This window comes from Xenopus tropicalis, chromosome 8 (assembly GCF_000004195.4).
Source record: "Xenopus tropicalis strain Nigerian chromosome 8, UCB_Xtro_10.0, whole genome shotgun sequence".
Classification (NCBI taxonomy): Eukaryota; Metazoa; Chordata; class Amphibia; order Anura; family Pipidae; genus Xenopus; species Xenopus tropicalis.
Window position 1 is genome coordinate 92,557,056 of NC_030684.2, and position 18,915 is coordinate 92,575,970.

The window sequence follows — 18,915 nt, forward strand, 5'->3', positions numbered from 1 at the left end:
GGGGGGTGGCATATGTGTAGCTTTGGTTTCCCAAAGTTGCCTCTCAAGGTCTTCAGGAAAACCGAAGCAACGCGTATGCCATCCCACTGCAATTTACATTCTTGCAGGTGGAAAGAGATTAAAAGGCTAAAAATTAAAAAACATTACACACAATATAGTAGTAGTAATAGTAAGTTAGGTTAAGAAAAGACAAACACCCATCAAGTTCAACATTAATGCCTATATATAACCAGCCTGCTAGTTGATCCAGAGGAAGGCAAAAACCCCCATCTGAATATGAATGAACAATGAAGGCCAAGTTGCTTAGACTTCATCCATTCATAAGTTGTTTAATTTCCCTTTTAAAAACTTTTCCTCATACCAACAGCCCCCTCCCAACAGTTTTTAGAAAGGGTCTTTACCTTTTGTTTTTACACTACACTGAATATTTATATTTAATACAAATTGGTGCCTTGTCATTACCCCTACTTCTAGCATAGGGTGAAGCCGACCTTAAGCTGGCCATAAACTGGCAGATTCCAGGTGCCAATTTGGGTCCTTCAGACCACTGCAGCAGCTTATCTGCCCATATATGGGCACCCCTGACAAATATCTGGCATAAAATTGCCCAAACAATCGAATTAGCCCAATATCGCCCACCTTAGGTGGAGAAGATCTCGCCAAACGAGCAGATGGCAACATGTTTGGCCACCTTTACTTTGGAACCTTGGTCTAAAATCATCTTCCTCTTACATTATTAAAATACTTATCTAGCATCTCTAAAAGATATATGCTACTGTTCTTTCCGCATGAAAGCAAGATTCATATTAATGGAGTCCTGGATGCAGTAAGATTACCAGTGACGGCTGAATACAGTGTTTATTATGGTGAAGGATACGGACAGGACAATCATATTTTCTTCTTGACATAAATACCAGAGAAAATTCCCTTTGTCCATTTTACATTTATGAAAAAAAAAGTTAATGTAAGGTGGGCAACTCTTTATTGATAAACCAAATAACGCTTGAGGAGAATGAGTAAACATTACACATAGATGAATGCAGGCAACTTCAATTCTAAAATCACAATGCTTTTTTTTTTTTTAAAAAAAAAAAGAGAAAAAAACCCAATACTGATTTAACTATTGAAATTAAATTTGTCTATTCTAACAGATCTACTAAAAGTAAAGTTAAGCAGAATGCCTTTTCATATAAATGTGCACTTTCTTTCAAAGTGCTAGACTGTGCTAAACACGTATTTGTTGGGCATATTTTTTTAGGCTGTTCCATTAGACACTGATGCTAAGCAACAACAGTTTATCCAAACTACAAAAGATTCAGGATATTAGAAAAGAAAAACAAAAAATTATGAATAGATGTGGAGTAATACATTTCCAATGGACACACATTTCAGCCCCAACACAAAAAAAAACTGATACACTTATATATTCCATGGATTCCAGGAAAAAAATTGAAACATGAAAAAAAATGTTTACTGTGCTCACTAAGTGTGCGGCTGCAGTGATGGTAACCAGTGCCCAGGTTCTCCCAATTTGGAAGAAATAAAAAGGACATTTCACAACTTGAAAAGAAAAAAAAATACTCAATGGTTTACAGGAGTATTCATAGTGCTGGTTTAGTCTTCAAGTTGATGGAGTATTGTAGTACTGTCCATAATTCCAGTTGGCAGGGTAGTTGTACTATAAAGAAAATAAAAATAAATGAACATGTTGTGCATGCCAAGGCCAGAAAATAAATAAATGCGTGTACATTATTCCTTGCACAAAGTACTCCCCCCTCCATTTCTGTTCAACCTGGGATTAAAATTGAGGGGTGGTTTACCTTTACTATGTTATAGAATGGCCAATTCTAAATGAAGACCAATTGCAAATTCTCAGAACAGCACTTTCTACATTATGCTAAGTAAATTCAAGGCAGGACACCGATAGCAATCTGCTCTACATCGCTCCACCTTAGCCCCACCAATTAAGTTTTTAATACCAAGATCAAAGCCCAAAAACAACCAGAACCAAAAAGAAACACACCCTAAGTAAAAGCCTTCCAAGAGAGACCGTAACAGCCATCTTAGGGAGGTCCTGTTCTCTCTGACTTGAAGTGACTTGAGTAAAACTAATTAATGGTAAGTCAAAAATATATCTTTTTTTTTTTTTTTTTTTTTTTTTAAATATCCTTTTATATCCTTGGGGAACACAGGACTTAACAAGTAGTCCCATCACCTAAACTGGGAGGAGAAAATAAGACACCAGGACAGGGGCTCAAGTCTTCACTGTTGAAGGGTAGTGATAACCTTTGACTGGAACAGAATCCCAAAACATTATCTAAAGCATTTCTAGCCTACTTTTTTTGCTAAGTTTTAGTTCTCCTTTAAGCCACTTCAACATTACTTGTGTTTGAGATTATTTGTCCTACTGATGTTGAATTCTCAGATTACATTCTGCAGATATAAGTAAAAATATCAAATAGATCTGCTTAACAGTGACCTGTAAAACACCATAGGGTGACTTATAACTGTATAACTTATAACTGGTGTTTGCCAAACTTTTGACAGGGCAGAAATGCACTTTTTTTTTTTTAACCAAACCTAAAAAGTAGCAATCTATGCCAAAACAAAATGTAGGGTGTCATACCTGATACCAGCTCCCGTAGTTATAACCTGACTGAGCTGCATCTACACTTGCAGTGGTAACTGGAACTGAAGCTACTGTGCTCACTTCTTCTGTATGCAGTCGCTTTGTTTCTGGCTGCTCCAACCTAAAATTCACATGGTTAGCGCACAATCATATCCAGATCAGGTACAGATGAAGGCAAATAAGAGTTAACTGGGCAACACACACACACACACACACACACACACACACACACACACACCTTTGTTTAACATGAGCAAAAGCAGCAGTACATATTTTACATAATTTAACAAATTATTTTCTTTGTTGATCTCATGTTGAAAATGGGGCATATACTGCCCCTTTAAAGAAGACTGAAAAACAGTTTAAAGATTAAGGGCTCAACCATCAGAATTTATTTGAAGCAAATACCACTGGTTTTCAAATGAACATACCCATTTTCAGCTTTTCTCTTCAAAAGATCTTGATCTTTTAGAAGCTTCTGATGCTCATTATATGTATCCAACAACCTGTGGTGTATTAGATTTACAGTTAAATATAATTTTGACAGACTTCAAGAGGCATTTAACTTGTTTAATAAAGAACAGAAAATTTAAAAATTTGCCACCTCCTACTTTATGGCACAGGTTTAAGCATAATTCCACTACAAGATATTACTCAACTAGTTTGTAAAATGGAAGTAAAACAGTGCATTATATTTGAACAAGTACAATACCTCTTCAGTTTGGTGTTACTTGTTTAAAATATGAACTCATAGCATTACTAAGCTAAAGATTAAAGTAAAACATTTCAACTTACTTCTTAACATCAGAACCAAAATCTTCTAAAAACTCAACTTTCCTTTGTGAGAATTTAACTCTCATTACTATAGGCATTGGACTTTTTATTGCTTTGTCAAAAGCAGACAAAATGTTCTCTTCATTCTGCTTGAAATCACAGTTATATTCCAGTTCCAGTAAATTGAGGTACAATTTTGTATTTTCCTGAAATCGAAAAAAAAAAAATCAATGCAAACTCTCCAAAAATAAACTTTGGTAACAGCAGTTTAGAGGGACTGTTGTCTACATGAAGTAACACAGGAATTACATAAAGACACCATTTTTGTTCATCACCGTTGCCTATGTTGTACGTATAAATAAATGGAAATAACGTTTTCAGACAAGGTTACTCACTGAAATAAGTCACAGCAAGATAAAATAAAATGGTAGTAAAACATCACTTACTTTGTCTTTCTGAATGCTATCAGACAAAACTTTTCTCGCTTTCACAACATCAGCTTGCACTTTAGAAAGGTGCCGGGAGAGCTTAATAGCATAGAAGGAAGATTCACTGCAAGTTTTTGCTTTGTTCATAGCTTCTTCCAATAATTTTTCTGCTTCTTTCACATTTCCATGTCTCCGCTCTAAGTTTACCCTTCGTAAACGAACCATTGCCAGGCCCTCTACAGATGTTTCTATATTTTTTAATATTCGCCTTGCTTCCTCTAGGTTACCTATGAAACCAAATACCATTACAATACTTACCAGCTGCAAAGAACTTGCAGGTAAGGGATAAGAACAAGTAATGACAAAGGTGTTCCAGAAAACATACCACCTGCCAAACACAACACAGGCAGGTTAATTAGTTCAAAAATTAAAAAAAATTGTTGGCGAACTTTGTATAAAATACTTGCGAAAAAAAAGTTTTAGCTCCTAATTGTTGCTCTGTGCTGCAACCAAATACAATTGTAGAAATCCAAAAAAAATCGGGGGGAAAAAAAAAAAAAAATCAGCAGGTCTGGCTGCACAACATTTATTATGGGTAGTGGTAACCCAACATGTTTTGGGTCAATACCCTTTATCAAGTGTTAATTAGTTCATGTCGGTCTCTATGTAAAAGAGCTGCAGAATATGTTGCCAATATATAAGTAATGATAAATATATGCCTATAGGTGGTGTAACATCTGTCGTATTATAAAGTTTAGAAATTGTGTAGGAGAAACCCATTAGCATTTATGGTGTAGCAGTTAAATTTTGTATTCTACTTTTGTTATCTACTTAAGTAAATTATATTGAGGTAAGTGATTGCTGTCACAATTTCTTGTTTTAAAGGTTGCATTTATTCAATCTTTATACACCTAGTTAAAGGAACTATACCACCAAACAATGTAGGCCTCTATAAAAATATATTCCATAAATAAGCTTATATGTTAAACCCTGTTTCATCTAAATAAACCATTTTCATAAAAATATACTTTTTCAGAAGTATGTGCTATTGGTGTGTACTCCTAAATAGAAAATTGCCATTTTAATAATTAAAGGGCAGCCTCCTGGGATCATAGGATTCACAGTGCACACGTATATGCTAGGTTTAAATTAATGGACAAAGTTCTATCTTTTGCTTCCACACTAGAGCTGCATTATTTCTGGTCATGCGATATCTGAATGAGCACACAGACCATCACTACATGGTGGATCAAGGGAAAGGATGTAAAAGGGCAATATTTACGGATATATGCAAATCAAACATAAATCGGCATTGCAACCTGGTTACAGATTGCATTCTCCTGGAAAGATAATTATATTTCTCAATAATAAAGAGAATGTTTCCTGCGTATCAAAGATTTTGTGGATCCCAATGGAATGGGACGTAGGATTGCTGTAAACAGGAATACTCACAGTGGGAGTGATAGTAAATGTTGTGAGTTGCGTTACTAATCCTGTTTGCTTTTATGTCCATCTTTATTTGGATCAATGTTTTGCTTGATTTTTACTGGTCTCTTACCTTGTTGCTCTTCAAATGCAGCCCACTGTAAATGAACCATAGGTTTCTTCGCCAGATGCACATTACATGCTCTACTGTAAACATGCCTTACCCCTTCCACACTGTGATTTTCCATATACTTGGCATACTAAACACAAGAATAAGATGCATTATTAGTCTCTGTCAGTGTAAGAAATGTGCAAGAGAAGAATAAAATTCTATTTTTTTTAACCCAATCAGCACCTTTATTGAACCACTAGACTAGATTCTGTAAGGAAGGGCGAAGAGAGGCAACGCTGTTGGCTTATGCAGCAGTCAAATCTGGTTGCAAGCAGACCATCCCCTAATGCAATAGATATAGTTATAGATGAACACAATTTAACAAGTGTACAGATGGGTTAGGTAGGAGATCATATATGAATTAATATGTTAGGAATATGATGCTGTACCTTGATCCAAAACTCCTCATAGCAGGCACAAGCAATGACACATCTTTCGAAAAGAATAACAACGCGTTCATTTGACCCATTCTCTAGCTCAAAGTCCAAATATTCTTTCCAGTTATTAAGCTGTGCTTTCTCCAGAGGCTTAACATGAAAGTAAGGTCTTTTAATCTTCAGAGAAACAGAAAAAAAAATGGATCATTAGAATACAGATCTAGCATTACAGGAAAAAACTGCAGTAGAATCCAAACAAATATCACTCTAAAGGCTTATACTATAATAATGTGCCAGCTATTTGTGAAGACCAGTGTTTATCTGCCTTGCTGGCTTTGGACCACACATGCATCTGTTGTGTAGTTTATATAGAACACTTACATTTCTCATTGCATTCTACTACCTGTGCCACAAGTATGCACATATTGACTGTTTTTTTCCGGACATTTAAAAGTATGATAGAAAAAATTTGGATTAAATCCGATAATTTGTGATGTGCGTTAAAAGCGCAAAAATTATGCATTGGTATGATCCAAAATTTTCGTATCCGAACTATCGTAGACGGCACAAAAATAACTGGACTTTGAACCTTCAGTGCATGATTTTGGAAGCCTCCCATAGGACTCAATGGGACTCTGCAGCTTCAAGCTGGCCAAAGGAAACTCACGATACCAAAGCTTAAATGAATTCCAAAATTTTCATAATAGTTGCGGCTAATACGATTTTGTCGCACAAATTGTTGCAAAGTATGAATAAGTCACGGAAATAATTTAAAAAAAAAATGGCAGAAAATATGCAGTTTCAAAACACTGATTTTTTCCCATTCAGACTCAATCGTACTTTGATAAATGTGCCCCAAAACATTAAATAGCCATTTGGAATCATCACAACAGGTGGTTCCTGACTTCAACCTAAAAGGTAGATTTTTACTGTTTTATGTCACAATATGCAAACGCAGATACAACAGTGTAATAACTGATGTGAAAGGGCATCCACTTGTTTTGTAACTGCGCAAACACACTTGTGTAAATTTTCAGGGTACAACCCAGGGTGCACAGTGACAGGTACATACTATGCATATTAGTTATCAGCCTTTATGATTATTCCATTCCCATTTAACGGTAATATAATTCATGCAGTAAATTAAAATGAAACATACTCCTTCTTCAAAGTTCCACCTCTTGCTGACTTCATGTTCATTTAGATTAAAAATCTCCTGATGAACTTCAATTATACGATGCCGCATGTTTTCAACTTCTGTAGTACGCTAAAATAAAAACTATTTGGTTATAAACTGGACATGCACACATTGTATAATAAATTTGCTTTATAATATAGAAACACCATGCTGCATAGCCATGGGGTCAGCTAAACTATAGTAGAGTTTCTAAAGCAAACACACCAGTAACCCATGGCATCCAATAAATGATCAGCTAGCTTCAAGTAAAATGCCCAGTGTTTTTAAATGAACTCCCTAAGATCTTGGAATGAAAGCTTTGCAATCAACTATAAATTACAAAGGAACAGTGTTCTGGCAGATGGGGGAAAAAAATGACATGCCTTCCCCACCTCTCCCTCCATACTAGCTTCTCAAAGACAATACTACTACTAACGCCGAAAGGGAGGGGGCCAAACAATTGGCACTTTTCCAAGCTAGAGACGCAATCTTGCGTGAATGGAGACCAATGTATGCTTTTTATGAGAGTTGCACTCTAGATTTTATATAAATTAATTTTATATTTCAGTGCTATGCATCTGCAAACAAATTAAATGCTCAATACTATACCTTTGCAGGGTCTTTTATCTCTTCCATCCCAGGAGGAATATCATCATTTGTTCCACCATGCAGAGTCATAGATGCAAGCTCCTTTCGAAGCTCGATAAATTTTTCGGATGTTAGAAATTCTCTAGGCAAATTACCCTGAATATGTTCTTTAAACCTAGTAAGGCAAGGAATCCATTATAAGGTTTTAAACTAAGCAAGCATACATATTAAGTGAAATAAAGAAGGTTATACAACCTACTATTATTCACAATCTGTAAAGCAGCAATTTATGTCCAGGGGAAATTCTCCTTCACCCCCATGAAATTGAACATTCTGCATGGTACGATACCTCTGTTAATGACAGTGGAGTGCATTGTTAGATTGTTCAAACCAGAAATAGGCAATCTAGGTATAATAGGTCTCAAATGTAGTAGGGGAACAGGATAATGTGTAATGAACTACTTTAAGGCCGGACTATGAGAGATGAATGCAAATGCAGTTAGTAAATATGTGACAAGCGGACAAAGTTCACCTTTTTGGCAAATCCAGTCACAGAAAAAAAAGTTAACACATCTCTTGTATTCTATAAATAGAATAAATAAATCTGGTCGAACACATACTGCCTATTTCAACTTGGTTACTGCACACACACAGGTTTTGTTAGACAACTTAACAGTAAATAGACTTGAGATAATGAGCTAGAGGCCAATATGAATCTGTAAAGTGGAACCTAAGACACCCAGCACCCATTTTTTTTTTTTTATAACGTTCCTCATCAGGGATCTATATTTACCTCCTGTTTTTTCCATTTTCAGCTTTAATACAAGTCCTGCTTTGCAAAGGGAATGGCTATCAAGTTTTGATCCATATATTTTTTTCATTAAAAATGGCTCAAAAACTGCAATAATTAATAGGCATGGTCTCCACAAACAAAAGGGATAGAAACCATTGATTCATGCATAAAAGGCACCTAGTAAATCTAGGTCCCGTCTCATGCAGCCTCATATTGAGGCTTGTGTTCTTGAAATGTACCATTTAGCTTTAACTTCAAAATATTTGGCACAATCAGCCTTAAAGGGAGAGTTTATCTTTAAATTCAGTTATAGTGCGATAGAGTTATATTTTATTTATTAATTATTTAGTCATTTGTTCAGTATATGTCCAGTTTAAATTCAGAAGCTGGTTGCTAGGGTGCAATTTACACTAGCAACCAGGCAGTGGTTTGAATAAGATGCTGGAGCACCTAATTAGAAAGATACGTAATAAAAAAAATAAATAAATAAAACTGCAGCCTCACAAGTAATAGCTGCTGGGTTAGGGGACCAGAAAAAGAAAAAAAAAAAAAAAGACAGGAAAATGTAAAATCAGAAAACATTGGTGGAACAGTGTAAAATGAGGGAATGCAAAATGAGGTTTGAATTGAGGTTGAATGACAGTTTAAATTTTCTATTTTTTCAAACAAGGGAAGATGGAACGGTTTCTTCAGGCTGTATTTCAATTAATTGTGAATGTTATACAAATAAGTTGACATATGTTGTTATACACATACAAAAGCCAGTTACCCATTGTATTGCTGTTCTAACAGCAGGCAATTACTTACTTTTAGTTATATTTTTAGTTAGTTAATTATTTTTTCACCAACTTTCAGCGCGCGACTAATCTCCCCGTGTCACAGCCCTTAAAAATTATTTGTTTGTAGGTTAAGCTTTAATAGCATCTCCTATCAGACTTTGTGGGAATGGAATCATAGCAGTTATTTCCCATAAAAGGTAATGGCATGGCTGCCATACAATTCTCCAACTACTGCTTCTGATTTTCTATTCTTATCGGCCAGATTTTGCACAAACTTCAAAAGGTAAAATTTTGCCTTTCGATATTAAGCTAACTGATAACAAATAAATTTACATAAATAATATCTTACATTTGGGAAACTAACAGCAATTAAATTAACAAATAACTGTAAAATAATGTATAGGGGCTGATTCATTAAAGTGTGAATTACAAGTAAGATTTGCGACAATCCACATTGAATATGAAAATTTCTGATGTACGAAAAGTCGCGTTGTGCTTGTACGAAAACATTGTGGTACAATCTGAAATTTTCGTATCCGAACGATCATAAATGGCACTGAAACCTTTCTGACTTTGAACCTTCAGTGCATGATTTTGGAAGCTTCCCATAAGACTCAATGGCACTCTGCAGCTCCAACCTGGCCAAAGGAAAGTCACGATACCGAAGCGTGAATGAATTCCAAACCTTTAGTACTAGTTGCAACAAATACGATTTTGTTGCACAAATTGTCACAAAGTACAAAAAAGTTGCACAAATAAACGAAAAAAGAACCCGCAGAAAATACGCACAGTTCTAAAACTTAAAAATATGGATTTTTAGGATTCGGACTCAATCGTACATTGATACATGGGCCCTATATATTGTAATCACAAAAAATTACCTTTAATAATACAATTTTTTTGGTACAGATTCTCTTTAAAGCTTTGTTATAAGGAGCAAATTATATTTTAATGGATGTTGCCTTTTAACAGGACAGTTTAGTCAGCAATTTTTTTAATCAAGGGCCCTTAACCTAATGTGAAACTGTAATGAATCTTAAATCGGTCATCCTGTATTATGGTTAAAAGAAAAAGTTGTTACCAATTAGACAGTTCATTTATAATTTACAGTCAGACTGTAAAGTAAGTTTGAGCGGGTGGAAACTGCTTTGAAATACAACAGAATTGTTGTAAAATTGTTCAGCAAAATGAACCACTGAACGCATTGTCATTAAAGATCAGCTTCACTACAGCAAAAGGTTTTCTTTGGGCAGTTTTTCCAACTTACCGCTGAAAATGAAGACTGTAGTACTGCGTAGGAATCCCAAGAAGCCGGCTGTAAATTGATGTGACACCACTTAAGTTTCCCTGTTCAGTTTCCCAATTAATATACATTTCCCAAAGCTTGTCAGATTTGAAGTCTAGCCCTGCTGAAACAACTGCATGTTCAAAGGTTCTAAAAGGCAAAATAAGTAGACAATATTAAAAATAAAACATCCCTGCCAATAAAAGTCTAGCCTGCTTCTGTTTTGTTCACTTACATTGAGAATACTAAACATCCAATAAAATAAATATACTGTCTGACAATGCTCAACAAACAGATCCAATTGCCTGATTGAATTGCTTTAGCGCAGTGAGCACATCTGTATGTCCTAGTTCTGCCCTAAGACTCCAAGAAGAGCAACAATTATGATATTGCATGCCAAAAGCAGCTCTTCTGTAGAGAAATTGCAATTGCTGGAACAGACTTCACCTGACTTGGATGGATCAAGGCCTAACAAGCCATCTACATACAAAACCTGTACAAGATAAGAAACTAGAGCAGTGCTGTCCAACTTCTGTTGTACCGAGGGCCGGAATTTTTCCGACCTACGTGGTGGAGGGCCGATAATGGAAGCCAGTTTTGACCACTCCCCTTTTTGAAACTGCACCCACTTGAAAACACACCCATGTTATCACATGACCATACCCATATTAATGGTTGTAGTACAGCAAAAACCTGCCATACTCTGCCTGCCCTACCCTGCCTGTGTGTGCCATACTCTGCCTGCCCTACCCTGTCTGTGTGTGCCATACTTTCACTGTGTGTGCCATTCTTGGCTGGTTTGTGCCATACTTGGCCTGTGTGTGCCATACTCTGCCTGCCCTACCCTGCCTGTGTGTGCCATACTCTGCCTTCCCCACCCTGCCTGCGTGTGCCATACTTTCACTGTGTTTGCCATTCTTGGCTGGTTTGTGCCATACTTGGCCTGTGTGTGCCATACTCTGCCTTCCCTACCCTGCCTGTCTGTACACACTACAAAAAGAACATATACTGAGGCGGTACTTCAATTAAAAAGTTTTTTAATATATAGTTATTGTGCAGACTGTAGGAGCAGTGCCAGCATTGTGTCACTGTAGGCTGTGTGTGTGCCATACACACAGGCATCATAGGGCAAGCAGAGTATGGCACACACAGGCAGCCTACAGTGACACAATGCTGGCACTGCTCCTACAGTCTGCACAATAACTATATATTAAAAAACGTTTTAATTGAAGTACCACCTCAGTATATGTTCTTTTTGTAGTGTGTAGGGATTATATGTGGGTTTCTACTGCTCCTGAGGTGTGAACAGGGGAACAATATGGGTGATTACAGCCTGAGCCTGAGGTGTGAACACTGCAGGGGGTGAACAATGCAGAGATTAAAAGGTGTGAACAACACAGGGGATTACATATTTAAACAATACAGCCTGATTACAGCCTGAATCTGAGGTGTGAATCATGCAGGGGGTCAGTTAATCACAGTACTGATACCATTTAAAGCTTACACAAGAGTAAGCCATCAAAGCAGCCAGACAGGTGGGGGGCCACACAGAGGGGGGTCGCGGGCCGCATGCGGCCCGCCAGTTGGACAGCACTGAACTAGAGGATCAACATGAACAGTGCCCAGAATGTTCCAGAATTTGCATAATCTGGTAAATAGACCAAATAAAATACTAATATATGTGAATTTGCCCAGGGTTCCCCAAACGTTTGAACACAACTGCATCAGTAAGCAAGGCAAGCAGAGTGAAAATTAGAGTACTGTGGTACTTTTTTATTATCAGTGCCATTAGTATTACAATCCCTGACAATTAAGGTTATTGAAAAACATACTTATGTATGATACATGTTCATAAACTCACCCTCTTAATGTAAGACATGTCTCTGGATCTGCAGGATCTAAAGTTTCTTTCAAGAAATTAAGATAATGCATCCAAAGATCAACACTTAATGTAATAGCTTGAATGCCCCTTCTATAAACCTAGAAAGCAAAAGAAAGAAAAAAAAATTAAGCAAAGAGAATAATACTTTAAACAAAATGATACCTTAAGCAGTTGTATCCGGTCAACCTTACAAATGCTATATATTTGGAATTTCATTTAAATAATCTGCCATTACCATTGGAGTGGAGGTTGACTAGAACATGGCATATGTTCTGAGCTCCACTTGCTGAGTGTCTTGATCTTCAACGCGCAGCTGTATTCTTAGGAAGAGCTGAGTGCTGGCTTTGGGGGTACAGACCATAGGGCACAGACCCATTAGAAACTCAATCACAGCGTCTGACCAAAAATTCAATCAATAACATGTAGAAAAAAAAATTGACTAGCAAAATTAAACTGCCACTGGATTGAAAAAAAAATCAAAATCAGCAACACTGAAACCCTGCCCTACTTATTAACCTGCAGTGTAAAAACAGAAATCTGCACTGCAAAGCTTGACATACTGTGGAAGATTAATGCACCTGTCAACAAAGAAAGGAGATTATTAGCTACAAATGTCACAAAAAAGTGACAAATGTCTTCTATATATTACTCCTATGACCTTACATGGGGTTGGAAGCAGCCTTAAAGTGGCCATGTCGATTTTAACCAGTCACAATCATACAAACTTACCTCATCTGCTTCTAATATGTTATTGTTCTTTTTTTCCAAGTCTGCATATTTCTTCCAGTAGCCATAACAATAAGGATAATGTGCAAGAAAGGCGTCAAATGCTTTCCTAACAGCAGACAGATGATTCTAAATATCAAAATTAAATTGCTATTAGATAATTCCGAATTTTAGTGTTTACAGACCTCCAGTGTACTTAAACATAAACATCACTTTTTCCAGACATCATGTAAGTCTAAATTAAAATTAGCTATAAATGTACATCTCCAGAAAAGTTTAGTTTGCTTACTCAGCAGCATAGGATGCTTAGATAGTTGCATGTAATGGGAAAACCATCCCATTTGACCATATTGCATTGATTTGTGTTAGCACTGAATAGACTTTAGTTTTAAAAAGGTTTTTCCCAGATGCTTAAAATATTTTTTTTTTTTTTTTTAAAGTGTAATTAGTAAAAGTTATGTTTTGAAGGAACAGTAACACCAAAAAATGAAAGAGCTTTAAAGTAATAAAAATATAATGCACTGTTGCCCTGCACTGGTAAAACTGGTGTGTTTGCTACAGTAACACTACTATAATTTATATAATAAGCTGCTGTGTAGCCACGGGGGCAGCCATTCAAGCTGGAAAAAAGGAGAAAAGGCACAGGTTACATAGCAGATAACAGATAAGCTCTGTAGAATACAATAGTGTTTTATCTGTTATCTGCTATGTGCCTGTGCCTTTTCTCCTTTGAATGGCTGCACCCATGGCTACATAGCAGCTTATTTATATAAATTATAGTAGACTTTCTGAAGTAAACACACAACTTTTACCAGTGCAGGGCAGCAGCACATTATATTTTAGTTACTTTTATACACTTTCATTTTTTGGTGTTACTGTCCCTTTAAAGAACAGCTAAATTAAAACATATGAAGTATCTTTGATTCGAGGAAATGCAAAGCAAAAGCTCCTCATAACTATTTAGTGCACAGTCTTTCACTTACCTCTTGTTCTACATATTGTAACAAGTATGTCCAAGTATTAAATTCTTCAGGATAAGCTTGTACAGATTTCCAATACTTTTCAAAATCAGGAGGAAGAGGTGGAGCAGGTGTATCTGTTTTTGGCAAAGGTGATTCTGTTTTTGGCAAAGGAGGTTCTGTTGCTGGGGGAGGTGATTCTGTTGCACAGTGTTCAGGAGACTGCTCCATCTCAAACACTTCTACAATGTCTTTAGTAAAATCTACTTCCTCTACAGAAGTCTGTTTTGAAGCTTGCATAGATGTGTTTTGGATATTGCTTGAAGTGGTCATTCCTAAGGGCAATTAAATAAATGATCATACACTGCAAAAGATTATCTTTTGGTCTAAAATCTTTGGTACCAACTCTGTTCAACTGTATCAGCATCATGAAAATCGAATTATCTCAGTACATTTGAAGAACTAGCGCCATCAAAAATATAAACAACTTGTGTGCATAGATTTACCAGTTATTTCTATGGGATACACACATGTTCAGAGGTCACGATTGTGTTAAATGGAACTTCACATAACACATATTAATGACCTGCCCAAAAAGCCATAAATAAAAATTACTCCACATAATAAAACCCATCAAGCTTGCCATAAAACCTGCTTATAGTGCTTCTGGAAATTTAAGGTTTAATTGCAAGGATGAACCCTAAAAGGAAGGCATAAAGTGGGTGCAAGGAACAGCTTTACCAGTTTCTTGGTGTTACCACCAGTCTGAAATTTCAGCAGTTATCGGATTGCTAGGGTTTAAATAAGTAGTTAAAGGTAACAAATTTGTGGTCTCACAGAGCAAAGGGGGTTTTTAGCTGCTGAGGTCACTAACCTTCATTAGAAAGTTCCAGAAGGGGGCACATCATTTAAAACTATAAAAAAAATATAAATAAATGAAGACCAAATAAAGAGTTGGAAATATTATACTAAAAAAAATTAAGTGAACCATCCCTTTACGGCACAGCTTGTGGAAACCAACATTTTACTGGGTAAAATGGGCAGAAAAGAAGGTTATTACATTCTAAAAAATTTAACCCCCTGGGATACCACCTTTACAGTTACATGTCCTTATCTGAAATACATTCTACAGATTTCCAAACTGCTTGCTAACTCATCACTAGACCTATTCTTTAACAGCATGGGGCGTTAACACTTGAGCACCACCATGCAAAAAAAAAAAAAAAAAAAAAAAATGTGGACCTAAGAAATAATCAAAAATCAGTTTCTATTATGTTAATTGATCAAAATAAACATAAATTACACTATTTAAATTTTGTTTTCTTCAGTTTTGGAATTCACGATTACAGCAAGAAGGCTGGCGCCATGTCGTGACACTTAGTAAGGCCAGTTTTGTATCACCCCTAAATCTTGTGTATGTGCTAGAAGGGGGAACCCAATGCCGATGCACAGGCTACAAAATTATAGACCATAAGAGGGGAGGGGGAAGTGAAGAGTGCAGTGACATCAAGGAAGGGCAGAATGGAAAGTCAAAATAATTGACTGCCTCACATCTTAAGGTCCCCATACAGGGGCACTGCCCGACCGATATCTGGCCTGAAATCGACCAGATCTCGACCAGGCAGGTTAAAAAAATCTAGTCGGATCGGGGACCGAATCGGCTAGTTGATGCGGTCCCCGGACCGACTTTGCCTATGCCAGTCATTATAATTTTGATTGTTTGGCCCCAGAGCCCTCCTAGGTGGGGGATATCGGGAGAAGATCCACTCACTTGGCGACATTGCCAAGCAAGCGGCTCTTAAGGTGTATGGGCACCTTTAGTCTGAGGTAGGGCAGGCAATTTATGATCAACAGCTCAAGCTTTTAAAAACATTTAAATAGGTATGGATGTTTTAATTAAAAGAAAATATAATTTGAGCTCCATGTTGAATTTGCAAAGAACTTTTATTATACAGCTTTTATGTCTGGATTCAAGTTCCCTTTAAGTAGTTTGAAAAAGAAGGGAACATATCTTTGAAACACAACAATAAAAGCTGCAGGTTTTCATAGAAGTGCTGCCAGGCTCATACACCTCTCCTCCTCTGCCATGCCACTCTGCCAATCCCTGCACTGGCTTCCCCTACCATCCAGGGATAAAATTCAAACTAATGACTCTCACATTCAAAGCAGTTCACAACTCTGCCCCACCCTACATCTCTGAACTTATTTCTAGGTACCATCCAACCCGCTTGTTACGCTCCTCTACTGACCTGCTCCTCAACTCCTCTCTCATTACCTCCTCACACACTTGCATTCAAGACTTTGCAAGGGCTGCCCCCCTTCTCTGGAATTCGCTCCCACAATTTATCAGACTTTCTCCCAATCTCTCTACCTTTATTTAGAGAAGCTTACACTAATCTAGTTTAGCAATAACCTGTGCCCCACCTCTCACAACTCTGGTCATGCCCATTCCCACACCTTGTGTCTCAACCCTTTCTCCTTGTAGATTGTAAGCTCTTTTGGGCAGGGCTCTCTTCACCTCTTGTATCGGTTATTGATTGCTTTATGTGTTACTCTGTATGTCCAATGTATAAAACCCAATTGTTCAGCACTGTTGAATATGTTGGCGCTTTATAAATAAATGTTAATAATAATAATAAAGTGTTGATGTGAAGAGAGAAGTAAAGGTTAAGAAACAAGGGCAGAATGCTACATGAATGTGGTGCTTTGGCCGCTGTGCTGCACTCGGGGGGGAACTGCTATGTGAAAATATGCATGAGATGATAATGATTTAACATTTCAATACGATACATCCAGGAGGACACCCTTTACCCAAACAACTTATTTGGCTAGGGGCTGCCCAAATATGTTTGACAAAATATGTACAAACTGGATTGCAGAGAACTTATAGATGCAAACACTGCTTTATAATTTGAAATGTATAGTTATATCTGATGCAATTTCTACCTTATGATTTTTGTTATTTAAATGCTATACTGCTACTTTTGTGGTGACAGGCATATTAAACATTCTGTAACTACTACTGCCCTAATTCTCCATCCTCCCTACAGCACTTATGCATGAATAAAAATAAAACCTGTGAACAAAAAAAAAAAAAAAAAGTGTCCAGAGGCAACCACAAGATCATATGCAGATTATCTCAGTGTGCACATCTAAAAGCAAACCACAAAGGTTCCAACAGATTCCAAGCATAAAACTAGTTTAAGAATCAAAAACTGAGGCTGGTGGTAGAAGGAAGATGACAGGTCGCCTGAGAAGAGGCTTGACACATGCATGCTAGAACGAACATGGAAAATTCCAGACGTTAGGGAAACAAGTGTATTATTTAGATATTGAGTAGGAACAGCAGCTGGAGAGCTTTAAGTTACAAAGTGCATATGATCAAAGGCACATGTTAAAGGAACAGTAACATCAAAAAATTAAAGTGTTTTAAAGTAATTAAAATATAATGCACTGTTGCTCTGCAAAAAACTGGTGTTTTTGCTACAGAATAGCTACAATATAAATAAGCTGCTGTATAGTTATGGGGGCAGCCATTCAAGCTGAAAAAAAGGCACAGGTTACATAGCAGATAACTAGTAGATAAGCCCCATATAATGGGGGTTTGTCTGTTATCTGCTAAGTAACCTGTGCCTTTTCTCCTTTGAATGGCTGCCCTCGTGGCTACACAGCAGCTTACTTATATAAACTATAGTAGTCTTTCTGAGGCAAACGCACCAGTTGTAGCAATGCAGGGCAACAGTACATTATATTGTAACTACTTTTATACACTTTCATTTTTTGGTGTTACTGTTCCTTTAAGAGCCTGAGAAACTTTATAGCAAAGTATAAAAAACTCATTAAGATATGGGCTTGGGCAGAAGGAATTTATATTAGAAAATATAGACTAGGTAATACATTTTAACGGCTAACAGTAAATAAAAATGCAAGCTTCTGTGACTACTTTGGTACCTGCTTTAGACATGGTATGATATACCACACCTGAAACGGACATAGGTAGTCCTAAAGCTTACATTTTAAAATGTACTAAATTAGACAAAGGTGCGAAACCTACTCCATACTTTCTTCATGGTTCTGATCTATGGTTAACATGCTACAGCATTCAACAACTCTAATATGTATTGACAGGCATAAGGGCCAATACCCACGGGAAAAAAAAACTTTTAACACAATCGCTTACATACATTGACTCCACTATATTATTTAAAATTAAATTTTGTTTCCCTATAACATAAAAAGACAAGACTGGAATCAGAAAGCAAGTAACAGAAAGGCCTGGACAGCAAAACCAAACAAAATTGGTTACAAAAAATGTTAAAAGAAAAAAAAAATAAACTTCATTACTATGACTGAAAACGTGTCAGCAGTGTTGTGTCAGCACACGTGTTCCAGGAGCCTAATACTCCAACACAAAACATGGCACAGGGCTGCTTGCGAACTCCAGCCTCTTGCTCCAGGCACGCTATTCAGCCTGGAAATCAAACACGCATGTAACTAGAGAGGCCTAGGAAGTACCGCCTGCATCTAAATAAGCGCCGATATTACTACAAGTGTCGTCATAAATTAACATTAACTCAGTAACTCGCCTTTTTACGTCTCTTTGAAGAGTCAATCCCACAGTTTATCTCACATGTCCACCTACAATTCCTAAGTGACTAAAGAACCTGCAACATAAGTTTTAATTCTTCAGCCGGCGAAGAGCTAATCAAAAACAACCACAACTCACCTAATAGTATCTCCCACAAGTCCCCTAAAGGAGACCGTCGCTATAAAAAAAAAGCGGCAGGAAACTGAAGGCCGCTCTCAGCCCCTAATCGAGCCTGCGGGAAAGCGAATAACACGAAGTCTATCCGGATCGCCTCCGCACCACCCAGTACATGTCCCGCTTACGTAGAGCAACGCAATGACGTCACCATAAGCG

General features: G+C 37.0%; 1 protein-coding gene and 1 non-coding gene across 3 annotated transcripts; both read right to left on the reverse strand.

Annotated features, from left to right (window-relative positions):
• Nucleotides 1-832: 832 nt before the first annotated feature.
• Nucleotides 833-18,915, reverse strand: prpf39.1 (pre-mRNA processing factor 39). Of its 2 annotated transcripts, XM_012967893.3 has the most exons (14): nucleotides 18,721-18,915; nucleotides 14,019-14,329; nucleotides 13,039-13,164; nucleotides 12,289-12,407; nucleotides 10,410-10,577; nucleotides 7,592-7,745; nucleotides 6,965-7,072; nucleotides 5,818-5,982; nucleotides 5,390-5,516; nucleotides 3,850-4,118; nucleotides 3,425-3,609; nucleotides 3,061-3,135; nucleotides 2,627-2,750; nucleotides 833-1,678 (listed from the first exon to the last, which is right to left on the reverse strand). In XM_012967893.3, the coding sequence occupies exons 2-14, from the start codon at nucleotides 14,325-14,327 to the stop codon at nucleotides 1,622-1,624; spliced, it is 1,986 nt and encodes a 661-aa protein (XP_012823347.1). In that variant the 5' UTR covers nucleotides 14,328-14,329; nucleotides 18,721-18,915; the 3' UTR covers nucleotides 833-1,621.
• Nucleotides 3,659-3,746, reverse strand: LOC116407421. The gene has a single exon (XR_004220327.1). It is a non-coding gene; the product is annotated as a small nucleolar RNA SNORD127 (small nucleolar RNA).

Coding starts and splice junctions, on each gene's coding strand:
- prpf39.1 (XM_012967893.3), bottom strand. CDS start 14,327: ATGACCACTTCAAGCAATATCCAAAACACATCTATGCAAGCTTCAAAA. Junction 10,578..12,288: donor ACATGTCTTACATTAAGAGG/GTGAGTTTATGA, acceptor TTTGCCTTTTAG/AACCTTTGAACATGCAGTTG. Junction 3,610..3,849: donor ATAGCATTCAGAAAGACAAA/GTAAGTGATGTT, acceptor TTTCGATTTCAG/GAAAATACAAAATTGTACCT.